Source organism: Orycteropus afer, unplaced genomic scaffold (assembly GCF_000298275.1).
Source record: "Orycteropus afer afer isolate SDZICR_OR568_19922 unplaced genomic scaffold, OryAfe1.0 scaffold00007, whole genome shotgun sequence".
Classification (NCBI taxonomy): Eukaryota; Metazoa; Chordata; class Mammalia; order Tubulidentata; family Orycteropodidae; genus Orycteropus; species Orycteropus afer.
Genome location: NW_006921594.1, coordinates 14,707,917 through 14,728,179, shown reverse-complemented (window position 1 = coordinate 14,728,179; position 20,263 = coordinate 14,707,917). Strand labels below are relative to the sequence as shown.

At 47.1% G+C, this 20,263-nt stretch overlaps 1 protein-coding gene across 1 annotated transcript in view; it reads right to left on the bottom strand.

Moving 5' to 3' along the window:
• The window catches only part of ATXN7L1 (ataxin 7 like 1), a 311,624-nt gene that overhangs the window by 28,031 nt on the left and 263,330 nt on the right, over positions 1-20,263 (bottom strand). Inside the window, exons 5-7 of the mRNA XM_042781464.1 lie at positions 6,319-6,602; positions 2,948-3,030; positions 1,823-2,079 (exon numbers count right to left, since the gene is read on the bottom strand). Of these exons, the coding sequence (XP_042637398.1) occupies positions 1,823-2,079; positions 2,948-3,030; positions 6,319-6,602 (624 nt within the window). The remainder of the gene's footprint in view (positions 1-1,822; positions 2,080-2,947; positions 3,031-6,318; positions 6,603-20,263) is intronic.

Genomic DNA, 20,263 nt, shown 5'->3' with positions numbered 1-20,263 from the left:
GTGGGAGGGGAGCTGTTGCATTGTGGTAAATTGTGGTCAATGTCATGAGACAAAGTATATGTGAACTGCTGTATGGAAAGTGAACTTGCTCTGTAAATCTTCACCCAAATCACAATTAAAAAAAGAAAGAGATTTTGTTGTAATGAAAATGTTCTACAGCTAAAGGAAAAAAGTTTGGAAACCACTCTATATAGAATTGAAGCCCCTCTCAGAAAGTTTGGAACAGAATTCTCTCTTCAACTCTAAAGCAAGGGTAATATCCTTAACCAACATCTGTATTAGAGTAAGAAGTAATTGTAAAATGATCACAAACCAAGGAGCAGCAGCAAGGAAGTGGATGTAAATGGATGACAATGACACAACAATGGTTATGAAGACAGAAATGTATGTAGGTGACAATTCCACCTGACCAAGTCTTCTCTGAATGCCACTCCCACAGAGGTACTCTGCCTGTCAAACTGGGTCAGGTTCGTACCAAAGTGGAAGGAATGAAGGTGAGAATCTGATATATCAGTTGCAACTGCCATCAAATACTTGTTTTGCTGTAAAAATCACTCCCCTTCTCCAATTATGTTCTGTGAATGAGTACTTGCTTTGAACAGCTACTCTTTGATACACTATGGATTCAGTATCATTGGAAATACCACTATCTGCACTTCTCAGAGTATTACCAGTGCTTTCCTTTTATGAAAGTTATGGATATTTCAGTCTTATGTCACTTTCTAAACTCTAAATTTTTGAAGAGCAGGGTCTAGTTGATTCATGTCTGTATCCCTGCCTGAAAGCACCTAACAGAGTGCCTTACTTATAAAGCAAGCCCTCAATAAATACCTTTGAATCAACAGTTCTCTGTCCAACCACCTGGGAATTAGTCTGCTGCTCAATATAGCACCCTACTGTCTATCAAAACAGACATATGTGGGCTTTAAATTGCTCTTAATCCAAATAGGTTTTGATTCTCTGTTTTCTGTTCTTTTTTTTCCGTCCAGGACAACCAAAGAAAACCTCAAACAGGTGGCTCAGAAGAGCAGCTTTCTTTGTGCAGAGAGAACTGTTGGGACAAGCAGCCTCTGTTATGCCAATTTCCCCTTCATCCTGCTCATAGGAGAGTTGTAGAAAAAATCCACACTATGCATATTGTGGCTAAGAGGCTAGCATTGCCCAACCAGCCCGAGGTGTGCTGACCACTCATCCGCCAGGTTTTCTCTAGTCTTTGCTCCAGAAAACTTCAACCAATAAGAAAACCCAGGTGCTAGGAAGTCTCCTGGTGGCCGAAGTGTCATCCTTCAAGGTATTTATTTCAGCTTTGCTGGGTAAGGAGCCCCCAGTTGATGCAAATGGTTAAGGGCTGGGCTACTAATCCAAAGTTTGGTGACCCTTTGAGAAGCACAGAAGAAAGGTCTGGCAATCTACTTTTGAAAGTGTAGAACCATTGAAAATCCTATGGCATGCAGTTTCACTATGTAACAACACACGGGGTTACCATGAGTTGGAATTGACTCGACAGCAACTGACTTTTTTTTTTTTTTCTTTGCAAAAACATACTCTGGCCATTAAGGTTTACCATGGAGCATAATGAGATGTACAACGATGATGACATTGATGCTGATGATGATGACAGCAGCTAAACTGTGTTGGATGCTGCGTGGCACACATTGGGCTGAGCTCCTTATGCACATGGTCTCATTTAAACTTCACAACAGCCCTAGGAGGTAGTACAATCATGACTTCCACTGAACATACGACCCGACTCTGCACAGCCCGACAGGGACAAGTGACTTGACCAAGGGCTCAGAACTACCACCATCACCGTAGGACTTACCTAGGAAGTACAGAGTTGGGAGGCCTGGATTTTGCAGGGGATGTGACTTTAGCTTCTGGCCCAGAGTTCCCTGAAGAGCCAGGAAGAGACTCCTGGGCCGGCCCCGACTGGCATGGAAGTACTTCCCTTGCTGAAGCCAGGAGATGCTCTTTATCTTTAACTTCTTTTTCCCGGGACTTGGCTTTGTGTTCTGCCAGAAGCAGGTCAAATTGCTTTTTCCGGCCTGGGACTGCCCTCCGATGGCTTAGCGAGTGTGTCTAAGGAGAAGAGAGATGAAAAGCACAGCCTCTTTGATCAGCACATAAGCCTGCTTCCCCAGGCCCTCGGTCTCAGAAACAGCAATTCATAGGCATTGAGAGGTGCCTGACAAGTCAGTCAACTTCAGGTATCAGCTCCTGTGCGGTGGCTGCAAAGAGGCAGTGACCACACAACCACAACCATGCCCTATGCTCCTGGCATTAAGAAGCCAAAGCTTCCTTCAGAAACTGGCCTAAGAGGACCAGCTTTAGCGCAGAACCCATCAAAGCCTCTCGGATGAAAGGCAGCCGTGCGGGGATGCTAGAGTTAATCCAGGTGCAGGCGGGAGGCTCGATGTGGCCCAGACAAACAGAGCCACCAAGCAGAGAGGGTCGCAGCCTTGATCCCAAGAAGCACTAGCAGTTCAATATGCGATACAGGGCTGAGGCTACCCAATGGCGGCCGCCTGGGGTCTGCTGTCCCCCAGCCACCCAGTGCGGCTGGATCAGGGGCGCGGCGTATCATCCACCCCTCCTTCCAGGGCGCCGCGCCGCCGCCGCTGCCGCCGCCGCCGCCGCCGCCGCTCCTGCATACATTAAACTGTAGCAGGGTTTAGAACCGCCTGTGAGTGCCTATAAATACAATTTACTGTCTGGCCTCACAAGTAACAGGGGAAGCCTATTTTTTTTTTTTTTCCTTCTTAAAAAGCCAGCCAGCTCGAGGCAGGCACTCTGCTACCGTGGAAAAGAAGAAAGCATTTCCCTTACAAAGAACAGCTGGGGGTCATGTCGAGGTTCCACACCCTGCCGTGTGCAGAGAGTGGCATGCAAACATTTCGACAAAGGCCCCAGCGAGAGCAGGAAGTATTTTTTATGGAAAGAGAAATACCTTGCAGGTGAGGGATCTTGTGCAAGGTTTCTTTGTCTCGGGATCCAATACTCCACAGTGTTTATTTGGGTCAAATTCTCTCTCTGGTTTAAGAAACAAACAAAAAATATAAGAAAGAAGGAGACTAAATAGGATTTGGCATTAAGACTACATTTTTAAAAAATGCACATTTGCACCAACAAGTGAGACATTGTTAGGCAATCTGGTTTTTTCTTCCTCCCTTTCCAACCGGCTGCTAAAATGCTTCAAGAACCGCTCAGAGGAAAATGGCGTTCCCCTGTGAACCCAGAGTCCCCAAGTCCAGCAGGGATGCGGAACACCGTGCGGAGCACCAAGCACTGGGGCTGGGGAAGGCCGTGCACCGGAGGGAAGGAGCCATGCTGCTGCGGTCAGAGTTTATTTTACTTCAAACGATTCCACAGGGACTTGGCACTTTGGGCAACGCTGACTGCAGCCCAGGGAGAGCCACCTGAGGCTGGGGGGCCACTTGTTCTGGGGCTGCTCCAGGAGTATGTCCATCCCCTGTCCTGCTGTCCAGCTAGTTTTGGCCACTTAACCTAGAGAGTATTCCTTGAGGTGTCAGGGTGACCTGCCTCCCTCCTGCATCAACCTGAGGGTTTCTACACAGCCCCAGGCCAGAAAATCATTTACCTGACTCAGGGACATTTTGGCAGTGTCATGGCAGGTGCATGGAGAAGTCTGGGTGTCTTATGTGCATCTGACATTGCAGGTGCAGAAAGAACCAAAAAAAAACCAAGCCTGTTGATGTCTGTTCCAACTCATGGCAAGCCCACGTGTTAGAGCACAACTGCTCTACAGGGTTTTCTTGGCTTTCAGACCTTTCTTCCGCAACACTGCTGCGTGGGTTTGAACTACCAAACTTTAGGCTGGAAGTTGAATGCAAAGGGCTGAAAGGACAGGGCCTGTTAATCTCACAGCTCACTCTGCCCCCAGCCCTAGGCTTGCCACACTAAGTGAGGTTCAGACAGGATGTCAGGGTCCTATGGATGAGTGACGGCTGTCTGCAGAGCCCAGGCTTTCCTAAGCTCCTGCCTTCCCACTGGTTTGTTAGCAGTTTGGCTGAGGTGATGATCAAGGAATCTGTTCTTTTATTACCCATTGTAGGTCTGTCCTGAGATTATAAAATGCCCTCTTCACCTGGAAACAGAAGGGATAGGAGGTGATCTCTTAACAACCCTTGGAGTTTTGCAGTTCCCCCTCTCAACTGGCCTACACTCTCTTCAGAAGACAGCCAACAAACACTTGGACTACTGACACAGCTCTTCTGGGTGAGCTGGGAGACCATTTGTGGGGTTGGTGGGTGTGTGGGTCTTCAGAAACTTGGTGAAGTGCCATTAAGAGGCTAAATGGCTGCAAATTAAAAAGAGGTTACCTAGCCAGAGAAACTGTCTGAAATGGATGGAGTAAACTCTGCATATAATAAACAATGTGTTTTATTTATTTGTTAAAAAAAAAAAAAAGGTTTTGGGTAATGGGGTGGCTGTGGTGATGATGTATGCCATAAAACCATTCTTATATCCACGATAGATTCTCTAGTTGGCTATCAACATACCCCCTCTCTGGTTTTGATGTGTCCTCTGTTTTTATCTTCACTTTTGAGAACAGAAAACTGCTAGGTTTGGAGATGCCTGTTTCCCATGAGCCCTCCCTGCCCACCAAGAAGTGAAGGTGCCAGGCCCCGGGCTGTCTGTCTGTCCATCAGAGTCAGACCATGTCCAGAGCCACACCAGCGGCCCATGTTGGCCTAGAAGGATCAGGTTGTTTGGCTGGGGCTAGGAGCTGGCTGCCAATGAGAAAGCAAGGCAGAAACAAGCAACAGACCCAATGAGACAAAGCAACTCAACCAACATAATGCAGAAACAACAAATAGCAATGCCCCCCCTTACCCCACCCCAGCAAAACAACTGCAGGTTGTGGTCCAGGCTGGCTGGGCACTACAGCTTCTGTCATGACAAGGAACCAAGGGCTCTGGACAATGCAGTGAGGCGTAAAGGTTTTTCAAGAAGGATGCCCACCTCTGCAGAGTGAAATCTAACCTTCTGCTCAGGAAAGAGCCAGGCCCCACCACACTCAAGGGGAGAACCAGGCCCTACTTTTCTGTCTTGATGGTACGTGAATAGTGTGTGCTATTGAGTCAATTCCAACTCATAATGACTCTACAGGAGAGAGCAGAACTGCCGTACAGGCTTTCCAGGCTATAATTTTTACAGGGGTAGATCATCAGGTCTTTTCTCTCATGGAGCAGCTGGTGGGTTTGAACCTCTGACCTTTTGGTTAGCAGCTGAGCACATAACCATTATGCCACTAAGGCTTCTTGTGTGAATAGTACAGGAGGGATTTGCAGGCTACAAAACCTGTTTCATTTGAATGCATTGGGTCTGAGGTATTTTGAAGAATTTTTGTTTTTTAATTACAAATGTAAGATGTGCTTGTTTTAGAAAAAAACTAGAAATATAGATAAATACAAAGTAGAAAGTAAAAACTGCCCACAATTTTGGGGTGCTAAAATTATGCTCACCCCAGAGGATATAGTTTGGCTTTCTTTTCTTTTTTTTGGCCACCATTAGATAAATACCCACAGTGTGTGAAGAAGTCTTTTAGAGAAAGCAGACTTTCTGGATTTAGTTCTACAACAAATCCTAAGCAAACATCACTCACGTGGGGGCCCTGTGACAAGGGAATCATCATCCTAAGAGATGGCTAGGTGCTGCCTTGAGTGACTGCTCTCACAACCAAGGAGTGGACCTGAACGAGATTCCCTAGCCTCTTAGCTGTGGGTCCAGCCTGAGCATTCCCTGATGGGAATCCCAACCTGCTTATGTGGGAAAGGCGGTCATAGCCCCAGGCCCCAGAATCAACCTGGAAACCGACAAGGACAAAGGGCAAAGGCTGTGGATTCCTGTGGAGCCCAGCCTGCCCTGAGGTACTATGACATGTCACTGTGGGTTTTCCAGTATCACAGAACAATGTGTCTATGGAAGCCCGGGCAGTGCGGCTGGGCAGCACGATAGGGCTGTGCGGAACCACGCTGCTAACAAGATCCTCAGAATCCATGGACTGTCATGGTCGGTTTTGAGTATCCTGCTTCCTGGTCACCACAGTAACTCCAGTAAAGCAATACACTGAGCAACAGACTTCATCTGCCTGGAAAAAGGGAACTGGTTCTCCTTTGCTTTTTTTTTTTTTTGTGTGTGTGTTGTGTGTGTGTGGGGGGTTCTGTTTGCAGGTCAACTCCATGTCCCCCTTAAAATGAAACAGCCCCGCTTAATTACAAGACCACATCACTCCTTGGTTACGAATGATTCAACTTCAGTGTCATCACGAGTTAGACTCTAATCACTGACACGTACCTGAAAGTCTCCTGTAAGGCTTGTTGCTGTTTTTGGTGCCATTTTGGTGTTTCTTGTCTACTGTGGCTGACAGAATGCCTTTTCCATTTAAGATCTTCTCTGGTGAAGGTGGCACTGACTTGGACATGAAAACCGACTTAATTAAAGGTGGAGTGGAGACGGCAGAGGGCGAGGTGGAGGAGGAGGTGACTGTAGGAGCGGTGGCCGAGTTCATTTTGACATTGGCACCATCTGCTTTCACTAGGTTAGGAATTTTCTCTAAACTGACTACAGGAACCGGAACGCTGAAAAACAAATGAATAAACACACACAATTGCCTTCTTTGATACATCTGGTCCACGGAGAATCTCTCCCAGCTTATCATTATCACAACGCTTCCTTATCACTTATTTATACGGCTCCTATAAGCTAGCAGCGTGAGTCCAGTTTTGCTGGGAGGGAGAGTCATGCCTAGGAAAGAATCAACAAGGGGTAAGAGGCACAGTGCCAGGGATGGCATTGGCACTGATCGTGGCCCCACAGATTCTACAATCCACCCCCCCTTCAGTCCTTATATGTCAGCTGTCTTGACACAACACCTTGGGCAGGATAAAGTGTCTGCTGTGAAGGAAGAAATGCTGGTTCCCTGAGTTCGGGGTGCCATTTGCTGAATCACACCCCTCCCCCCAGTCCTCAGCCAGTCTCCCACCCCAGCCCTGTTGGGCTTGACATCTGCTTAGCTTGGGAGTGCTGACAGATCACACCACGCTAAGGCGAGGCTTTGGGCCAGCATGCCACACAACATGCTGTTGGAGGGCTTCTGGATGACTCTCCTGTCCTGGGGACGGGCTCAAATTGAGTGAGCCGCCATGTAACATTACCTAATATTCCATTTTAGGCAGCTAGTTATGTAAATAGGCAATTCTCAAGGCTGGCAGGTGAGAGGATGAATTTTAAGACGACGGAGCACAAAGGTGTACTTTCCCTTGCAGAATCTGTCACCCTAGCCCCACTTCCCTGCTATTTCTCCTGGAATGGATGTGCATTTGATTTCTGTGCTTCCATAATGGGGAAGGACCCCATGACTACAGGGCTGTGGAGGGTTCTGTTCTGGGGTCTTAAAAAGATAAGGCAAATGAGCTTTGCTCTGGCCCCTGCACTAGATTCCTTTTCTCCTTGCAGGAGGGTAGAATGCTAACTCGCCGGCCCCCCAGTCATCTCTGAGCTGAGAGCGGGTGTCTACTTAGCTATCTGAATGCCAAATGATCTAGAATCTGGCTTTGACATGCCTGTAGACAATATAACGCATGAAAGAGAGGCTGTTTTTGGCAGGGAAGGAATCTTATCTGTCACGTGGCTGGCTGGTTTTCCCTTCTCTAAAGATTCACAGATAATTTCTTTGATCAACTTGCTCATGAAATTATTTTAGCAAACCTTCATCCTCTGCCCCTCTTCTGACTTTGAAGCAGGATCGCAGATGTTATTTACAGATCTTTGCCAATGAGAAGGGCACGCAGCAGGCTAGACTGTTGCCAGACATCATGGACATTGCCAGATGTCACATAGGACCACATGCTTTCTTGGCCTAGAGAAGGGTGGTGTGGGGCTTCATGTCCCAGGTGAAGGGAAGCTGGAATGATGGTTTTTAGTAATGACGCAAATCACTGCCAATTGCACCTTGCTCCAAGTGTCTGAGATGTGGCTGAACTGTGGCTACCTTCTATTTAATGGCAATTTTCAAGGCACTTACATACTGCTAAAGACAAGCACAAGGAGCTCTTTAAGAGAGTGAAAGAAGCCACAATAGATGCTACCTGGTGAAATTAGTCCTTCATTCTTGATTTCTATAGAAATTTCTACAGATTTCTCCTAGCGCAATTCCTTCACTTGTTGTTTTAAAAATACAAATTACGAAACTCACGAACCTCTGGTAAATTAAAATGGTGAATTTTACAATGTGTCAACGATACCTCAACAGACTTGATTTTAAAAATTGTTGTTGTTATGTGCCGTCGAGTCAGCCCCAACTCATAGCGACCCCTCCTTGGGTTTCCGAGGCAGTATCACTACAGAAGTAGGATTGCCCAACCTTCCTTTCGAGGAGTGGCTGGTGGGTTTGAACCGCCAGCCTTCTGGTTAGCAGTCAAGTGCTTTAGCCACTATGCTACCAGAGCTCCTGATTTTAAAAATACATATTATAAAAGCCACTCAAGAAGCTTCTGTTGATTCATTTTGCATCCTTGTTCTGATCTGCTTTTATTTCTTTATAAAAATCAAGCTTTGAGCGTTGATGAGAACACATGGACCGCTAGCCAGGTGAGGAGATTCCCAGGCACAGCACTGAGAAGCCTTCTCTGGAACACTTCTTTGTGAAGCCAAGTAAGTTCAGGCAAGAAGTCAGGACTTTCAAGTGCCAGATCTAGCTCCCGTTCCACGAGCTACTACAGTTAAGCAGAAAGCCCCCTGGGCACATGTTGAACAGTCATGAGCTCAACAGAGACACGATGCCCGTGACAGCATAATCCACAATTGTGCAAACTGAAATACATTTGTGAACCGAGTCTAGTACTCCTCCAACACTTGTAGTACAATCTGTGTTTCTCCCCTAAAGTCAATGTCCAGCTCAAAGTGTTCTCTTGGAGGCAGCCACCAGAGCACAGTTACACTAGGGATAGCCATTTGGGAAAATGCTAGTGAACTCATCTCCATGGTGATGCTTTTTTCATGCTGCGTGTAACTAAGCACGCACCAGGCCAGCTGACATCTGTGACTGTTCTCCTAATGTGGATTTTTCTCCACTATGGAATGAATGTGTAGTGGGTAAGGCATTTGGCTGCTAACCAGAAGGTCAGTGGTTCAAACCCAACAGTTGCTCCATGGGAGGAAGATGAGGCAATCTACTTCCGTAAAGATTCACAGCCTTGGAAATCCAGTGGGGGTCCCTATGAGTTGGAACTGACCCAATGGCAGTGGGTTAATATAATGAATGTAGTCCATTCATACAATTCACTGCAAACGCTCCCAGAACTCTGTATGAACTTTCATCCCAGGGTCTACAGGTAGGATGTGAACTTGGGACCTATTAGAAATGGGAAGGAACGTTCATGATGTGCAGACCTCTGGAACTTAAGTTTTCCTGGATGAGGAGTGGGAGGTTGCCATAGATTTAATTGTGTTTTCCCCCAAAACATGTATCAACTTGGCAGGGCCATGGTTCTCAGTAGTTTGGCAGTTATGGAATGATGTAATCATCCTGCATGATGTGATCAGCCAATCAGCTGTATGTTGGGGAGACATAATATCCTTACTCAGTTCAAAGCCTTTCCCTAGATCCACAGCTCTGCATTTGGACTTCTAGCCTACTAAACTGTGAGAGAATAAATTCCTGTTTGTTAAAGCCATCTACTTGTGGTATTTCTGTTATAGCAACACTAGATGACTAAGGCAGAGGTGTTAGGGAAAAAATTCTGATCAAAAATTTTCAAAGGATTTCCAAGATGAGATGAGTCAGAAAGGAGCTAAGCTGTTGAGTAAACGTCCCTGATGCCAGGTAAGGGGTGTGTGTGTGTCACACCTTGGTGGTGGCAAGAGGAGATAGAGTTCTTCTTGGGTGGGAGTTATAAGGGACTCTGCTAATGGAGAGAGACTACAGATAAAGCAAAGCAGGTAGAACCTGGGAGCTGCCCCTGACACCTTCTTCTTAGGTGTCCTTTGGGCTGAGAAGGTACCTGTCTTGGTTCTCTAGTGCCACTATAACAGAAATACCACAAGTGGATGGCTTTAGCAAACAGAAATTTATTCCCTCATGGATTAGGAGGCTGGAAGTCTAAATTCAGAGTGTTGGCTCTCAGGCAAGACTTTCTTTCTCTGTTGGTCCTTGTCTGCTTTTAACATCTGTGGGCCTGGCATCCCTTGGAGATCTCCATGTGTCTTGGCACCAATCTTACCCTGGGTCTAGGAGGTTCTCAGCACAGGGACCGTGGGTCCAAAGGATGTGCTCCACTTCTAGCTCTTGTTTCTTGGTGGTGCTGAGGTCCTTCTGTCTCTGTGTGCTTCTCTCTCCCTTTCTCTCTTGTAAGATAAAAGGTGATGCAGACCTGAGGGACCAGGGCTGTGACCTAAGCAAGGGTGTTGCATCTCACCCTAATCCCCCTATGACTGATTGGCTGATCAATTCAGATATCACCATGAGGGATGATTACATCATTACATAACTGCCAAATTACATCATTACATACATGTCAAACCACTGAGAATCATGGCCGAGTCAAGATGACACATATTTTGAGGGGACACAATCCAATCCATGACAGTCCTTCTGCTGGGAGTTAAGAGGGGCATGAAGAGTCAAACACACCCTCAGAGGAAACGAGAGAGGAGTTTGAATCACACTCATCTGACCTTGCCATCCTCATCCCCCAGACAAATGCTAGCCATTAGCTCATCTGCATATTCAGCCTCTTTTCTTCACTGCTATGGCAACAACCTTGAGATCCTAAACTGATGGACAAAGGAAGGAATGATTGCAAGATGGTGCCACAAAAACTGGAAAGCCAATTGAGAGAGCCCATCTTTCCCAAGCTAAAAGCTTGGGCTGCCCTAAGAACCTGTAGAGAGTTCCTTACCCCCACCTGGCTTGCATGATGATACCTTGCCTTTAGCTATTCTTCAGGGAGTGACATGCACGGCTCTTTGGAATCCAACACTCAGTACTGTCTTCTGCTTTCTCCCATTTGTCCCTTCTTGATCCTCTCACTTCCTCTGCCATGTACCTTCCTCAGCTAGTAAAGTGTCCAGTGAGTAAGGACCCTTCTTGATGGCAAAAAAACAAAAAACCAAGCTCACTGCTGTCGAGTCGACTGTATAGTGGGCCCCAAATAACAGGCTTAATTATTTTCCATTTGGAAATAAACTAAAAGATTCTAACCTCTGCTGTCCTAGTCAGGGCATCTCTCCTCACTGAAGGAGCACTTAACTCCAACACCGCCAGGTGCGGCTAGAAGCTGGGAGGGCATGGTTAGTTGGCAATATCCAGATGACTAACTAAGTGATTTAGGCGCTCTGGTGGTGTAGTGCCTAAGGCACTTGACTGCTAACCAGAAGACTGGCAGTTCAAACCCACCAGCCACTCCTCGGAAGGAAGGTTGGGCAATCTACTTCCGTAGTGATACTACTTCAGAAACCCGAGGAGGGGTCGCTACGAGTCAGGTCCGACTTGACAGCACATACAACAACAACTAAGCGATTTATTATTCTGTTTGCACAGATGATAAACACGTCTGCAAGTCATCCCTTGGTAACTTCAGAGCCAAAGCCTCTGAAACTTCCCCAAGTCTCACAGTTAGCTGCATTTACCCACTCACTGTTGTCCTTTCTTTGAGGAGCTGTGTTTAAAAGAGAAAGATGAGTCCTGCTCTTTGCCTGCTGCTTTCATAATGCCTGTTTTGTTCGCTGGAGATGAACTCTTTCTGGGAGCCCAGGGCTGCAGCTTGTTCCCTGCTGCCTGGGAGTGGTTATCTCCTTGTTATCTCCCTACCTCCGTCTTGTGGCCTAGGAAGCGATCCCACAGCCCAGAGCAGTCCTCCCTCACCCAGCTCAGCTACAGGGGAGGCGTCCACCTTCTGTGCCTTCTGCACTGCCCTTGTCTACTTCCAAGGAGCCCTGGTGGTGCAATGGTTAAAGTGTTCAGCTGTGAACCAAAAGGTCGCTGGTTCTGTGGGAGAAAAGACCTGGTGGTTTGCTCCGGTTGCCATTAGGTTGATCCCAACTCTTAGTGACTCTGGAGCGACCGTATAGGACACAGCAGAACTGCCCCATAGGGTTTCCAAGGCTGTCCATCATTACGGAAGCAGGCTGCCACATTTTTCTCCCGCAGAGTGGCTGCTGGGTTCAAGCCACTTACCTTTTGGTTAGTAACCAAGTGCTTTAACTACTGTGCAACCAGGGCTCCTCCATAAAGATTACAGCCTTGGAAACCCTACAGGGCAATTCTACCCTGTGCTGTAAGGTTGCTGCTATGAGTTGAAATCGACTCTCAGGCATGCCTTCTTCCTGTGTGCTTGGCCTGTCTGGATGTACCTTTCTGGACTAAGGAGGGGCCTCTGGCTTTAAGAAGAATGGCTCTTTTGGTGCTAAGCAGACCCGCCTTCCTGCCCAGTAATGTCTGTAGGAGAGCCGTGGAGGAAAAAGATGATGGTACTGCCGAGTGGGCCATGCTGGGCGGCAGAGCCAGCTGCTCCCAAGCCAACTATGCTTTCCTGGCGATCAAGATTTATTCTCCTTTCATCAACAGATAAACCTTGGGAGAACGGTTCAGAAAATCTTTAGGCCCTCACTCCACTTACCACAGTGGAGCCAAGATGTACTTGACAGGCAGGGAAGCTGAAGACACTGGATATTTGTGCTGGGGGTGATGTGTCTGAGAGAGCTCTCAGCCACTGATTCTGCCGACAAAGGCCCATGTGCCTGAGTGACTGGCCTGGCAGAACTTTGAGACTCCTTGATTCACTGGCAGGTCCTTGGAAGGTCTACTTTACTCAGCCTTTTGCCTTCTAAGCAGTCACAGTGTTAAGTCATCTCTAATAAAAAAGGATTTGCCTTATTTTAAAAGTCTTTCAGAGAAGAATTCTACTAGGCTATCTTGGATGCATTTTGGGGAGCTCTGGTAGCATAGTGCCTAAGGCACTTGACTGCTAACCAAAAGGCTGGCGGTTCAAACTCACCACCACTCCTTGGAAGAAAGGTTGGGCAATCTACTTCCTTAGTGATACCGCCTCGGAAACCCAAGGAGGGGTCGCTATGAGTCGGGGCCGACTCGACAGCACATAACAACAACAACATCAGGAAATTATTTGAGTCTAATCTAATTCTCTACCACCCATCTGTTGGCTTGTCAGACTACTGTGACCTTCTGTGTTGCTATGATGCTAGAAGCTATGCCACCAGCATTGCGAGTATCAGCAGGGTGACCCATGATGGGCAGGTTTCAGTGGAGCTTCCAGACTACTTCCGAAAATTTGTTTTTGTCTTTGTTAGGCATGGTTGAGTTGATTTCAACTCATACTGATCTCATATGAAAGAGAAGAATTGCCCCATAGGGTTTTCTTGGCTGTAATCTTTACACAAACAGATCTTCCTCCTGCGGAGCTGCTGGGTGGGTTCGAAGCATCAACCTTTCATTAGCACTTGAACACCTAAACCCCACACCACCAGGGCTCCTTTCTGCAAATGAGCCAATGAAAACTTAATGGATCACAACAGAATACTGTCTCACTTGCTCGCTTTGGACACCTCCTCAGGAGAGCTCAATTGCAAGAGGAAGGCACTGTTTTTGGTGAAGCAGAGGGCCAATGAGAGCAAAGGAGATTCTTGGTGAGACGGAGTGGTACAATGGCTGCTGTGGTGGACTTAAACGTGCTGGCAACGGTGAGGATGACACAAGGCGGGACAACACTTTGTTCTCATACATAAAACCAAATCAAACAACAACAACAACAAAAACCAACCAAACCCACTGTCATGGAGGGGATTCTGACTCATAGCGACCCTCCCTGGGTTTCCAAGGCTGTAAATCTTTATGGAAGTAGATTGCCGAATTTCTCTCCTGCAAAGCAGCTGGTGGGTTTGAATTGCCAACCCTCTGGTTAGCAGCCAAATGCCTTACTCACTATACTACTGGACCTCTTTTTGTTGTACACAAGGTTGATATGGATTGGAGTCAACTTGACGGCAGCTAACAATAACAACAATCTAAATTCTTTAACTTATAGAAACACTTGGGACATTCTTCAAGCTTGGTGGTCAGGCAATCACTAAGAATCAGCCTGAAAAATAGAGCCACAATGTCCCACCACAGGACAACTGATGCAAAAGCTACTACATACATCCTGATGAATAAGTGGGGGGTATATATATACATTGTTGTTGTTGTTACGTGCTGTCGAGTCGGCCCCGACTCATGGCGACCCCTCCTTGGGTTTCCGAGGCAGTATCACTACGGAAGTAGATTGCCCAACCTTCTTTCCGAGGAGTGGCTGGTGGGTTTGAACCACCAGCCTTCTGGTTAGCAGTCAAGTGCCTTAGGCACTATGCTATCAGAGCTCCCATATATACATGTACATATATATTTAATTTGGGATAATATTGGGAAAACTTTCAGAAATTGAATTTGCAAAAACTTTATGCAAACGGAAAACAGGGCAATCAGCCACACAGCACCGTAAATAAGAAAACTGGCCAGATTAATCTAATATTCTTGAGGCCAAGTGTCAGGCGTGGTGGTTAGAGAGGAAGCATGATGGATAAGCTCTCCTGACCTCTGCACAACTCTGGCCTCTCTCCCACATAGCACGCCTTCAGTAAACTGTGAACATGCGGTCCAGGCCTCAAAGCGTTTGGGAGCGCTCCTGGCAGCAGAAGCAAAAAAATATTGGTTATCAGGGGTGTCACGCCAGCCCAGGGTGGTACCAAGGAAAGCTTGCCAGGGGCCCATCATGGGCCAAGAAGGTTATAGCCTCTTCCTCAGTGACTTTCATGATGGCCAACACCTTGTTCCTCAGTTGGAGGAGGAGGTAATTAGGCTGAGAAGAATGATGTGGGATTTGTTCCTGAGCCAGTTAGGAAGGGAGACAAAACCCCAACCAGACTGACTTTGATGAATTAGAAAAGTGGCCAGAGGCAAACAAAATGCAGATGAGGGAGGAAAAGTAGAGCTGAACTGAGGGTCTGCATCTTGTCGTTGTTCTGGCAAATTCCTAGGTATGGAGAGTGTTACAAGACAGTTGAAGATAAACACTTAGGAATATAGACTTTGAAAACAGATGAACCGGTCTATTGTTAGATGCATTCTTGTGGGAAAGCTATTTGAAACTTCCAAGTTTCAGGCTCTGGAGAGCCCATAAGGACTTCTGTGAGAACTAGGAAAAGGGCAGCTGACTGGCAAGTGGGGCGAGGGCTGATTCCAGGTCTTGCTTGCCTCCTCAGCTGCGTGGTCTTGTGCAAAATCTGAACAACTATCTGCCTTGCTTAGCTTATCTCAGAATTGCACCTTTCTGTGCCTTAGTCTTACCAGTAAAACAAAGATGATAGATATTTACAATGATTAAGTGAGTGTTTTGGTTATCCAGTGCTGCTCTAAGAAAAAATACAAGTGGGTAGCTTTAACAAACAGGCATTTATTCTCTAACTGTGTTAAGGAGGCTAGAAGTCTGAGTTCAAAGTGGCAGGCTCTAGGGGCTAGGTGAAAGCCCCTCAACCTTGGGCTCTGCCTCTTGCTCCTGGACCACTGGAGCTGGAGGTGTCTCTTAACTCAAGCAGCTGCCAGCTGCTGAGGCTGACAAATCCAAGGTTAACAAGTACAATGGCACAGTCCCAAGATTATTAAGCAACATGGCAGACCACTAGTTCAAGTCCAGAAACAGTTCTAAGATTGGCAGGAAACATGGCAGGCTGCTGAATGAAGACTCGTCTACATGCAGGGTCCAAGTGTGCCAAAAAGCTCAAGACCTTTCTCAAAGCTGCTTCTTATATACTGGAAGCAGACCACATTCCCTAAGGCAGCTACTCAGCTTCTCCAGTAGATTCTACCATGGAGTTGATTACCAGTCTCATCATTGGGAATATTACATCCAGCTGCCCAGCCAGTCAACCAGGCCCAGCCAAATTGACACACAACTTACCCAGCACAGTGAGATAATACCTATGAAGTGCTAGCAGAGTGCCAGGCACATAATTGTTGCTATTGGCTCCCATCCAGTTAGCCCCTGACTCATGGCCCGATCGATGTATATCAGAGTAGAACTGGGCTCCATGGGGTCATCAATGGCTGATTTTTTTTTTTTTTTTCAGAAGTAGATCACCATGCCTTTCTTCCAAGGCACCTCTGAGTGGATTCAAACCTTCAATCTTTTGGTTAGCAGCTGAGTGTATTAACTATCTGCATCACCTGGAGACTCCTGGTACACAGTAGGCCCTCAAGAAATTGGAGTTAAAACAAAAGGGAAATGGAGGATCACACCATCCCATCTGCCTACTGGCCCTGATGTTTCTGGGATATATGTCTGGGGTGCAAGTCATGGTCACCATCAAAACTCCTTGCCTTCTCCATACTCTCCCATTCTGGTCCCACAGTGAAGAAATGGATAGACAAGGTGATAAGTAGCAGGGGCAGGAGATGGATGGAGCAGGTGGCCTTCCACTTTTACCCAGGACCACTTCTGGGTAGTGTGTTATGTTGTTATGTGCCTTCAAGTCGGCTCTGACTCAGAGCGACCCCTCCTTGGGTTTCTGAGGCAGTATCACTATGGAAGTAGATTGCCCAACCTTCCTTCTGAGGAGTGGCTGGTGGGTTTGAACCACCAGCGTTCTGGTTAGCAGTCAAATGCCTTAGGCAGTATGCTACCAAACCAGGTAGGAAACCTTCCCAGGCTGGACAGACTTCTAGGAGCCTTCAGCCCTCCTCCACAATCCCACCCACTTCGCTTCTCAATTCCTAATCTTCTAGACAGGTCCCTAGTCTTCAAGCCTCAGCTGGTGGCTAAAGCTCCTGCCTGGACAATACATTCTGCAAGAAGGATGAGCAGGAGCTCCGGCCTCCTCTCCTATTATCTCCTGCAATCTGAAGTGTGTAACGAAACGGGGTCCCGTGTCTCTAAAACTTCTTGAGGGGTAATAAGGATATGTCCCTGCAACCCCCACTCCAGGCAGCTCTGGTTTCCCTGGAAAGCAGACCGCCTGGTTTGTCTGTTAATTTTGCCTACCCTTTTGTTCAATCAGGGCTTCCTGAGCACAGTGCTCAGAAGGTAGTCTCCAAATCCACTGGGAGAACCACGAGGTGCTAAGCGTCCTGCCATTCCTGGGGAGTTGGGGGCAAAAGTCAGCAGAGGGGAAGAGGAAAAAACAAAGGGAAAACAGAAGAGGGGAAAAAAAAAGGCACACAGGGCATATGACATGAACCGGCTTGTTCTAGGGTGTTCCCTGGGGCCCCCTGTGCCTGCAATGAGTCCAGAGCCTTTAAAGGGCAGCTCCGGAACAAATCGGTGCCTTTCCTACCAAAAATGAGAATAAAAGCCTCACAATTAAAATGCTTTTGGTGGCAGGAAAATGGCTATTGAAATTCACATTATCGGATAAACGGTACCAGAGCCTTTAGGGACAGGTTTTGAGAAGGTGTCGCTTAGGACGTAGTGGGTACTGGGCGGGACGCTTTGAGAGAGCAGCGCCCCACAAGGAGCCGGTTCCCCAAAGTGGCTCAGCCGGCTCAGCCCGGATAGCAGGTGGCGCGCTCCCCTCTGCAGCCACCAGAGGGCACCGGCTTCCGCTGTACGAGTGCACGCGGTGCTGCCAGAGCCAGTGCAACTGAGACATTGCCGGTCCCCGAGCTCTGGCCTAACCCCGACCCAGAGGGCGGGGCGGGAAAGATTCTGCACAGAACCTCCTCATCCCCCTGCTAGAGCTGGCGTCTCCTTGCAGGGGGACCCTGGACTTCTGGCCTGGGCCTGAGAGTGGAAGGAAAGTGCTCCCTGGTCCTTTTGCTTCCCAGAAGCTTGCTCTGAGCACGCTAGGGGGTGAGGAGAGTTCAGCAAGCTGGCTACCTCAGGGCCGCAGCCTCTGCTGTCTCAGAGCTCCTTCAGAAAGGGTCAGTCCAAGAGTCCTCTTCCTCTCAGAGACCTGAGTGCCACTCAGCTTTCTCCTTCTCACAACTGAAATCTAGCACTGGACTGGGGGCTCTGCACTTAAACCACTTCCATCCAGAAAACGAGAGCTTTCTTAAACTTTCAAAATTCCCATCTTCACATTGACCCACAGCAAACTTAGGAAACTTTTTGTCCCAAATTAAATGCACTTTTTTTTTTTTTTTAAAAAACCTCTTAATTGTGCTCATGTGGAATCTGTACATGGACCAAGAGTTAGTCATTGGGACAGAACAAGGGGTGCCATGTGGTTTAAAATCAGGAAAGGAGTGTGTCAGAGTTCTGTCCTTTCAACATAATTAACTCATTTTGTACGCTGAGCAAATAATATGAGAAGATGGACTATACGAAGAAGAATTGTGCCGTATGGATTAGACGAAGACTCAATTACAACCTGTGATATGCAGATGACACAACTTTGCTTGCTGAAAGTGAAGAAGACTTGAAATACCTACTGCTGAAGATCAAAGACTACCACCCTCAGTACGGATTATAGCTCAACATAAAGAAAACAGAAATCCTTACAACTCGACCAATAAGCAATATCATGATAATTGGAGAAAAGACTGAAGTTGTCAAGGATCTCATTTTTGCTTGGATCCACAGTTAATGCCCACAGAAGCATCAGTCAAGAAATCAAATGAAGTATTACATTGGGCAAATCTGCTGCAAAAGATCTCTTTAAAAGCAAAGATGTCGCTTTGAGGACTAAGGTGCACCTGACCCAAGCCATGGTATATTCAATCACCTCACAAACATGTTAAAGCTGGAAGAAGGAAAATCAAAGAACGAATGCCTCTGAATTATGGTGTTGGTAAAGAATATTGAAAAATACATGGACTACCAGATGAACAAACAGATCTGCCTTGAAAGAAGTACAGCCAGAATGTTCCTTTGAAGTAAGGATGGTGAGACTTGGTCTCACGTACTTTGGACACGTTATCAGGAGGTCCCTGGAGAAGGACATCATGCTGGGTAAAGCAGAGGGTTAGTAGAAAAGAAGAAGACCTTCAGTGAGACGGAGTGATACAGTGGCTGCCACAATGGGCTCAAACGTGGCAACAACTGTGAAGATGGGGCAAGAGCAGACGGTGTGTGTCATTCTGTTGTACGTGGAGTCAGTCAGGAGTGACTCGATGGCACCTAATAACCACACAATTGTGTGAACAACATCACCTCCAATCAGAAACCCTGGCTCTTCCCTGACATTCAGTCACTGACAAGTTGGTGTGACAAGACTACTTAACAGCTGTTAGTTCAGGCTGCATTGACGCTAGCACCATGATTCAAGTTCCCCCCACTAGTCTTCCCATCCCTGCTTCTCCATCTCTGATCTGTACGCACCCCACCATATAGATCTGCTCATGCCATGCCTCTGCTTAAAATCTTTGTGGGCTCCCCACTGTTCTGAGTACCAAGTTCAACCTCCTTGGCCGCCACATGAGGTCCTTCTTAGCCTGGCTGCCCATGCGTCCCACCCTAGGCACCTTCTCCAACACCGTCTCACTGCTCCTTGAACGGTAATTGCTCCTGCCTGGCTCTGTGCCTTGCATGGGTTGGGTGGTCCCCTCTGCTGGCCTGCCCTACCCTCTGGTCCTGCTGGATGTGCCCCATCTGTCCAGATCAGACACAGTGCTACCTGTTCCTTCCTAGATGTTTTTGCCACACTAATTGTGTCAAATAGTCATCTTTCCTTTTATTTATGTATTTATTATTTCATTTCCCCGCTGTTGTTAGGTGCCATCAAGTTCACACTGACTCATGGCGAAACGTGTATTCAGAGTAGATCAGTTCCATAGGGTTTCCAATGCTGTGACCTTTCAGAAGCAGATTGCCAGGTCAGTCTTATGAGATGCCTCTAGGTGTGTTTGAACCACCAACTTTCGGCTAGCAGCTCAGCCATCTGTGCCACCCAGGGACCTAATTTTGTCAACTGGTAAGTTCTGATTTCTATGTCTATCTGTCTTGACCAGACAGTGAGCGACCTGAGGATAGGAACCTTGTCCTTGTTCACCTCTGTAATGAGCCCAGCACCATATGCATTATCTAGCACTTAAGAAGGGCTCAATAAATGTTTGCTGAATGAATTAATGTGTTCAGTGAAGGTTAAATCATATAATGCAATAAAAACTGAACCAGCTCTCAACCAACTCTTGATAAAAGCAAATGCTTTAGGTAATGACTAGCCTGCAGCTGCTTCTCTTCCGAGGAGAAGAGGCAGGGTGATGATGAAGGTGAGGGTGGTGAGGCTCAAGGTGACATACACCGAGCAGCTG